At 38.4% G+C, this 8,904-nt stretch overlaps 2 protein-coding genes across 2 annotated transcripts; one reads left to right on the forward strand and one right to left on the reverse strand.

Moving 5' to 3' along the window:
• The first annotated feature begins 640 nt into the window (after positions 1 to 640).
• Positions 641 to 1,653, forward strand: LOC122427043 (olfactory receptor 6N1). Its single transcript, XM_043446199.1, has one exon. The coding sequence runs from the start codon at positions 655 to 657 to the stop codon at positions 1,591 to 1,593; it is 939 nt and encodes a 312-aa protein (XP_043302134.1). The 5' UTR covers positions 641 to 654; the 3' UTR covers positions 1,594 to 1,653.
• A 5,483-nt stretch (positions 1,654 to 7,136) lies between these two features.
• Positions 7,137 to 8,159, reverse strand: LOC122427050 (olfactory receptor 6K6). The gene is given in 1 exon segment (XM_043446209.1): positions 7,137 to 8,159. A coding segment is annotated over 1 exon segment (948 nt). The 5' UTR covers positions 8,085 to 8,159.
• Between the last annotated feature and the right edge of the window lie 745 nt (positions 8,160 to 8,904).

Genomic DNA, 8,904 nt, shown 5'->3' on the forward strand with positions numbered 1-8,904 from the left:
CTCTTTTATTTACTTAATCCCCCTTTTTCCTTGGCTAGGATTCTCACCAATGTCCAAAAGAGGTGAAACTCTGATCTACCTGCTTGAAAGAAGCTGTTAGACCTGTTTCCATAAGAAAATGGAATGGAGCTGGGAGTGAAAGCATTGATTCTTTGGTGTCCGGAACACTGAAGAAGAAAGTGAATTAAAATTGAAATTAAAATGTATGGTCCAAATGATTTAATCTTAGTGGAGTGAACTACCAATATTTTATTAGTATAAATGATGATTTATACCTCATACAAGGAATATATATAAGTTATGATATGAATCTGGTTGAGGAATATTTAAATTTTTAAAACACTTATAGATTCCATTAAGAAAGATAAATTGGTTATAGAAGGAATTACAGTGGCCAAAAATGGGTTGTATAATTAGAGGAGACAATTTAAGTCTGGTTATAAGAATGAATACTCTGAAGGAGGTTGTGGACAATTGTTTGGGGGAGGGATAGAAAGTCCAACCTTGTAGAACATGTACTAAGGTCACTTATTCTGGAAGTCCAGGGGAAGGACAAATGGACTTTGACGGTTTCCTTCTTCTTAGATATTCTTTGGCTCAACATTGTTCTTCATCCTTCCGTACTTTACATTCCAGGGATATGAATGGAGAGCAATGAAGCCTGGGAATTGGAGCCAGGTAACAGAGTTCATCATCTTGGGCTTTCCCCATCTTCAGGGTGTTCAGGCTTTTCTCTTCCTCTTGTCACTCCTAATCTACCTCACTATCATCCTGGGAAACCTGCTGATATTCTTGGTGGTCTGCCTGGACCCCCGGCTCCACACACCCATGTACCGCTTTGTCAGCATGCTCTCCTTACTGGAGCTTGGCTACACAGCTGCCACCATCCCCAAGATGCTGTCGAACTTGCTCAGTGAGAAGAAGACCATTTCTTTCTCTGGATGCCTTCTGCAAATCTACTTCTTCCACTCTCTTGGGGCCACTGAATGCTATCTTCTCACAGCTATGGCTTATGACAGATACTTAGCCATCTGTCAGCCCCTCCACTATCCTACTCGCATGACCCCAGCACTCTGTGTCAAGATTGCTGTTGGCTGTTGGTTGGGAGGCTTGGCTGGGCCAGTGGCTGAAATTTCCTTGGTCTCCCACCTCCCTTTTTGTGGTCCCAATCACATTCAGCACATCTTTTGTGATTTCCCTCCTGTTCTGAGCTTGGCTTGTACTGACACATCGATCAATGTCCTAGTGGACTTTATTATAAATTCTTGCAAGATCCTGGCCACCTTTCTGTTAATCCTCAGCTCCTATGTGCAGATCATCTGTACGGTGCTCAGAATTCCTTCCACTGCAGGCAAGAGGAAGGCCTTCTCCACCTGTGCCTCCCACCTCACTGTGGTCCTCATCTTCTACGGGAGCATCCTCTTCATGTACGTGCGGCTGAAGAAGAGCTACTCCCTGGACTATGACCGGGCCTTGGCTGTGGTCTACTCAGTGCTCACGCCCTTCCTCAACCCCTTTATCTACAGCTTGCGCAACAAGGAGATCAAGGAGGCTGTGAGGAAGCAGTTAAAGAGGACGGGGATACTGGAGTGAAGGTGGAGGAAGCAGGCCAAGTGTGAAGCTGAGCATATGGTGACCTTGGGGGTCCTCAGTGGTCAGAGATGAGATACAAAGTGCTCAGAGATTTTCTGCATGGGCTACTGAACTGGGGCAAATGCCGCCTAGTTTTCAGTGATAGTGTAGCCATTATAATATCTGCTGCCACCACATGTGACTTCGGACCAGAGACTGGCAATCCTCTCTAGCAATATGATACGGTACTGTGACTATCAAATCCTGGATGTTTGTACACCATACTTTGGATGTTAGTCAAATCTATGTCTTCCTTATATATAAGTCTTTCAGATTTACTTGATTTAATGTAAATACATTTAGTCATATGATCAATAATAAAATTTCCTAAATACATCTTAGGAAAAAAAAGGTATTTCATGTATCATTTACAATCATTTCATGTATACTGAACATCTATGTATTAAAATGGAAAACACGGATGTAGTAGAGAAAAGCTTTCTTTCAACATCACATATATCTGGTTTAAATTCTAGTTCATTTAATCAGCTATTACATACAGAATTTCTATAACTCAAACTTTCTTAATTGATGATTCAATTTCATCATTTGTTATTCTTGAAGGTTGTTTTGAAAAAAAGAATTACATTTATTTTATTTAACTCCGCCCAGACCTCTCATCATTACTCTGTTAGAACAATATCCAGGAAAACATAATTAAGCAAAAATATTTCCCAGATATTTTTCTTAAAAGGAAGAAAGGGCTAAACTAGCCAGAAGGAGAATTTGTGAGATGTGTTTATCTCAGTGGTTTTAATATCTGTTCCCAGTAAAAAGCATGAAAATGAAGGAGTCTGTGGCAGGAAATAGGATCACATTTTATGTTGGACTACTTTATTTCATTTCAAGCTAATTACTTCCCTTAATATATGACAAATAATCCTATGGTTTAGCATCTGAGAAATTTAAGTCTTTAATTATTATTTGGTGTTAGGGATTATTTATACATTGGCTATCTACTGTTGATAGATTATCAAATGTTGACTATAAAATCTTTAAATCTGTGTAGAATTACATAGATCAACACAATAAAGATCCCAAAGTATTTGTATTTCTACAATCTTCCATCTGTCAATTCAGCACATATTTATTTAGCTATTAGTGTATACCAAATGCTGTGCTAAACTTTACATAAAATGATGATGTACAAAGCAGATGTTACCCTGTTTTTAAGTTCTTGTTCTTAGAAATGTTTTCAAAGAGTTGAAGGTTTTAAACATTAAATTTGTGCTCAATTTATAATTAATTACAAATTGATTTAAATTGTGGCAATTAGTAATTAAATATACATGCACTGTCTTCCCAGGTGATGCTACTGGTAAAGAACCTGCCTGTCAATACAGGAGATATATGAGACATGGGTTTGATTCCTGGGTTTGGAAGATCCCCTGGAAGAGGGCATGGCAACCCTCTCCAGTATACTTGCCTGGAGAATCCCAGCTACAGAGAAGCCTGGCAGGCTACAGTCCACAGGGCCTCAAAGAGTTGGACACGACTAAAGTGACTTAGCATGCACATATGCACTCTCTTCTCAAATAAGTTACATTTAAGGTGAAAACCTAAGGATAAATCACAATTAGACATATTTATGAAAGCAGTAATTGCAATAATTATTTCTATTTTACAGAATTGGAAATTTAGACTTAGATAAAACACCTGCCAAAACTATAGAGCAAATCAGAATCAGGGACTCTGCATACGAAAATAAAATCTTATAAACAAATTCTATTTCAAAATATAGATATTTTACTGATTAATTTCTCTGAACATAGTGATTTTAAGTGGATGGGAGGGATGGATTAGGAAGAGATTATTGAAAGGAGATAACACTATCAAAAATAAATATCTCTTGGATCTTTTTTGCTTTACCCTGCATGAGAGTTGATTAGTCCAAAGATATAAGATATATGGGATGGGATGTAGTGTAACAAAATGAGTAATAAAAAGTTTATTTTTAAAGGAAAAATAAGTATTGAATTCAGGAATGTCACTGGCTAAACTGATTTAAACAAGGGTTTTGCACAACCAACCAGCTTTATGCAGACCTGGTGCTTTGTTCCCTGGAGAAATGAAATTTAAATGCAGAGAATGAGGTTCTCCAATCACAGTTTTAGAGAAGCAGTGTTTAATTCCATCCTCTGATGGTACTGACTATTTTGCTAAGGGGTTTAATTATAGCTCTGATCATTTTTAAGTTTCAAAATGAGAGGAATTTTGTCTTCTGAAAAACAGTAAATTTCCAACATGGGGAGATGTGATTACATCTTAGCCAGGCCTCTGTAATCTATGTGTACAATGGCAAAGTGTTCTTTAGTTTGTGCCAACAGTTCATACAACAATTTCAGGTCTTGGCCTTGGGTAACTCATGTTATGAAATTTGTGTAACTCAGCATCTGCTACTGGTATTTCAGAAAGCAAAAATTAAAGATTGAATGGCATTCCCTAGAGATGTACAAGATGAGGGACCTGGAAGTAATTTTCAGTTTAGAACAATAATAAAAGTAAAAAAAAAAATTGACTAATAGTAACTAATATTTGATAAGCACTATAGACATGGTGCTTGGCATTTTATACACCTTACAGCATTTAATCCTCAAAAGCCTTGAAGACCCCATATTGTAGATACTGACACCATAGCTCAGGACACCTATGCTAGTTCCCCATGGTTGTACAGTTGGCAAGTGGAAAAGTAAAGGTTCATGTTCAGACAGTATGATCTCAGATTCTCAGTCTTAGACCACATTAAGTTTACTCTAATAAGGAGAAGCAATCTGAAAATTAGAGCTATCCAACATTGTAGGAGACCACCCTGGTTAAGTGTTCAAGCAGAGATTAGATTACATTTGTTCAGACATGCTGAATAGTGATTCCTCATCAGGTGTAGAGATAACCTGAAGTCTCCAAAGTTAACTTTGGAGTTCAGAACAAATGGGGAAAAGTAGCTACTCTATCATTCTAATGACCTTAAACAGAAAGCAAAGGCACTATTATACATAGAAGATACTCATCCTGAAATAGGGCTGGGTCTAAGAAATAGTCCAGAGCATGAAGCAGTTAAGACTAATCATTAGTCTGATGATTATCTTAGATTAATCATTATCTTAGTCTTGCTCCTCTGAATATTGCATCCACCTGTTTAACACATCTTCTCTTCATTCCTTGTCCTTTTGCTACTTTAGACTGATATAGATACTGGGTTTTTACCAAGACCATCTTTTCTCTCTCCTTCATTTGTTCTCACAGGTATTGATCCACCTTTGGCAGTCAGCCCAGCTTCTCAATCAGTCAGTCAGTTAGCCAACAGCAAACCTTGGATAGTCAACAGATCCTATGCTGAATGGTGTAACATTCAGAAGGATGAGGAAACCTTATCCCTGTGGATCCTCAGTCCAATGGGAGATGTGGAGCAAGCAAGAAACAGCAAGACAAGCAAAAAGATAGAAAATAAGTCACAGCAAAACAAGGGCCTATATTGGCCCTGATGTCAGTACCCAGAATATCATACTTGAATATGAGGAATCTTTCTTGAAGCTTGCAGTTAATATTGAGAAGTAGAGGACAATAATAGTAAAAACAATAATTTCTGAGCTTCAGTGTCAAAAGTTAAGGTTATCCTTGTGAAAAGAATCAATATGCTAGATTGAAAGAAGAAAGGATGAAAAAATGATACATATTCAAAGAGGCTTGAAGAACACATACTAAATGTTTAGAAGATTTAGATGAAATAAAATAGCCTAAGGCTGGGAACACTGAGTCTATAGGGACCATTACATTTTATGCTAAGAAAAATGAGAATTCAATGAATAACAACACTCATTAAAATAGGAACAATAGTTATTCATCAGACTCTGAGGCCTCCAAAGATCAAAAATACTGATATGATAGCCACTAATTAAACCCTCTGCACTTAATAGGGTACCTAACATAGAACTGCTAATCAAACTGTTTTTTTTTTAAGTAAATCTTGAAATCTTGAGGAGCAAACTCTTTCATCACTTTTTGTTTAATAGTTATCATATTTACTGAATATTGTATTTCCTTTGGAAGATTAGGTTTAGTAATTGGTCCAGAATGAAAACCATATAAAGTGAGCACAATATCTTGGCAAATAAAGACCTGACTCTGGGATCAGGTAGAATTGAATTTTTGCTCTGGATTTCTAATAGTAAGCTCCACATACTTGAACTATTGAAACTGTGTTTCATGTTTTCCATTTGTAAAACAAAAAAGATTTAATATTTATTTCACAGGGTTGTTGTAAGAATAAATGAGTAATACATTTAAGATCTTTACCTTAAATTAAAAAAAAAAAAATCTTAGCTCTTACGCATGTAAAGAAACCCTAGAGCTAGGAATGAGTTTAGTCATTCCCACATCTGGCTCATCATCAGAATATTCTTGGAAACATCTCAGAAATGCACAAGAATGGTTTTCACTTTCAGTTTTTCTCAGTCATAAGTTCTGATGATCAATCAGTTCCAGGAACCATGTAATTTTAAAGATGAGGAAATGACACAGCTTAGTGGCAGAAAAAGACAGAATATTTTGTCCTTGAACCCTATAGTCCAATAGTCTTTCCACCTCACCTGAGGACTAGGAAATTCACAAAGGAAAGAACCCATAACTCCTAGTATTCATTAAAGACTGGTAAGGTTTCAAGAAACTTTGAGGAAAAGCAATGTGTATAATTTATTTTCTTGAACACAGAATATATTAAATGAACACATGTATTTATTGGGGGCAGAGCATGAAGCAGAATCCTGAAGTTAAGTTCCAGCTCTGTCACTAATGATCTATATGGCTTTAGGAAGATCATTAGATTTCTTTGAACCTTTGTTCCAACATTTAAATAATGGTGATATCTGACCTAATTATTTTTTTTTTAAGTCAAGAGGATTCATGTATGTGAAAATATTTAAAATAATAAATTACTAGAGGAAATAGTGGACTATTACTAATTACTATGCCACTCTATTGGGCTAAAATTCTATAGTACATGGTATACAAGATCAGAACATGGCCATTGAGTTGAATTTGTGCATTAAATAAGCTAAAAGTGAAGATGTTTTCTCTGCAGTTTCAGGAAATTGTTTATTGATGTGGAATGTGGGCTTGCATGGGGTTCATCCTTGGGGAAAAGCTAACAGCAATATCAAGAACCATGATGTCTTTTATGCTTCTTCAGTCCTGCTCTCTGGCCTCAGCAGCACTTGGGACCACAGAAAACAAGGGCAGGAGTCTTGCTAACAGAGTATGAGGAAGAAGCCTGCCTGCACCATAAAGCAGGAAAACCCATGCAGACTGCTTTCAGCTACCACAACTACATCAATGTAAATAAGCTCTGTGATCGCTACCAATGACTTGGATGCAGCAGTTTTTCATCCTTGTTTATAATAATGGAACAAGTAGCTATGACAATAGAAAAGGAGCATAATCATGAACAAGACAAGGAACAGTGCAAAGCTGAACTTCCGAGATTTTTCAGAGTCTAGAGAGATCTAGATCTATCTCTCAACCCCACCAGCCCTCTTCTGAGAGCCGAAGAGCCTCCCAATTGCATCTTTCATATCTTTATTTCTCAGGCTATAGATAATGGGGTTGAAGAAGGGAGCGAGGATAACAAAAGTGACAGCAATTGCTGTGTCCCAAAACACTGAGTAGGTGGCTGAGAATCGCAAGTACATGACAGCCACACTGCCAAAAAAGAGCAAGAACACAGCAAGGTGGGCGGCGCAGGTAGAAAAAGCTTTGTGGCGGCCTTCAACCGAGGGCATTTGCAGAATCACCACAATGATCCGGAGGTAGGATAGGGCGATGACCAGGAAGGAGGCCAGGATCTCCACTGCATGGATGGCATCCACAATGAGCACCAGAGATGTATCTGTGCAGGCCAAGCTCATCACGGGGGTGAAGTCACAGAAGATCTGCTAGATCTCATTGGAGCCACAGAAGGGCAGGGTGCCAATCCATGCGATCTCGGGTAGCACCAGGAGGAAGCCACAGAGGCAGGATCCAGCTGTCAGACAGATACAGAGTTTGGGAGTCATGATGGTTGGGTAACGGAGGGGGTTGCAGATAGCAATGTACCTGTCGATGGCCATTGCTGTCAGGACACAGCCTTCTGTGATGCCAAGTGAGTGGAAGAAGTACATCTGCAGAAGGCAACCAGCAAGAGAGATGGTCTTCTGCTCACTGACTAGGCAGGAGAGCATCTTGGGGATGGTGGTCGTGGTGTACCAGATCTCCAGGAAAGAGAGGACACGGATGAAGAAATACATGGGGGTGTGCAAGGCCACGTCCAGCTGGGTGACAACGAATATCATTAGGTTTCCAGTTATGATAAATCCATAGATGAGAAGCAAGAGAATGAAGAATAAGAGGCCACCTTCACGTAGATGCAGGAACATAGAGAAGAGGAACTCAGTCACCCTTGTCTGATTCCCACTGGTCATCCCCTGTGTCACCTGGGAAGGGAAGAAAGGACACCAAAAACTCCTGAAATTGGGATGGTGATTACTTATTGAAAATTGCTTTGCTCTTTTCTGTAATCAGTTACTTAACCTGATGCTGAGGCCCTAAACAGGCCAGTTAGAAATCTCTCCAGTTGCACCTCTATGCAGGAACATCTGAAATGCTTGCTTTTGAACCTCTAAATTAATCTTTTTGTAAACATCTTCAAATGATATGAAGAAAACACAAAGCAGCACACAATTTTAATCCTCTGGGGTTATTTTATGGAGGTGCAGTCAACTTTTAATTTCTGAGTTTTTTGTCCCACTCTGTGTTTAGCTTTAAAACATGTACCTTTCTTTTTCACTATTCTCAATTCTTGTTCTTTAGAAAAGCAATTAAAAAATATAAAACACCATCAAGAACACTTCACTCAATAAATCTTCAGTTGCTCACTCATATTTTCTAGCTCTGCTATCTAACCTTGGACTGGTTACCTTTATCTCTCTGCCTCTTTTCTGTTGGTTTCATAGTAGTAAGCCTATTTTCCATTTAGAGCATAGGTACCCAGACACCAGATAGTATCCCTCCTCTCCTCTGCTTTCTCTGTAACTCCCTCTCCTTCTCTTCTCTTAGTGGTTGATATTGATAGGTGCTCAGACCAAGAGTCTCTTCAGAATCACAGTATACCTGAAAAGTGGCCATTGAATTTTGGACAAACATGTAATTTCACCCTTGCACATCCCATTTCTCCTAGAAAGACCACATCTAAGAACCAAAGGGAGGAAGAGATCATCCTGAAATTTTTTTTAAAAAAAATGC

The sequence above is a fragment of the Cervus canadensis genome, chromosome 2 (genome assembly GCF_019320065.1).
Source record: "Cervus canadensis isolate Bull #8, Minnesota chromosome 2, ASM1932006v1, whole genome shotgun sequence".
NCBI classification, from domain to species: domain Eukaryota; kingdom Metazoa; phylum Chordata; class Mammalia; order Artiodactyla; family Cervidae; genus Cervus; species Cervus canadensis.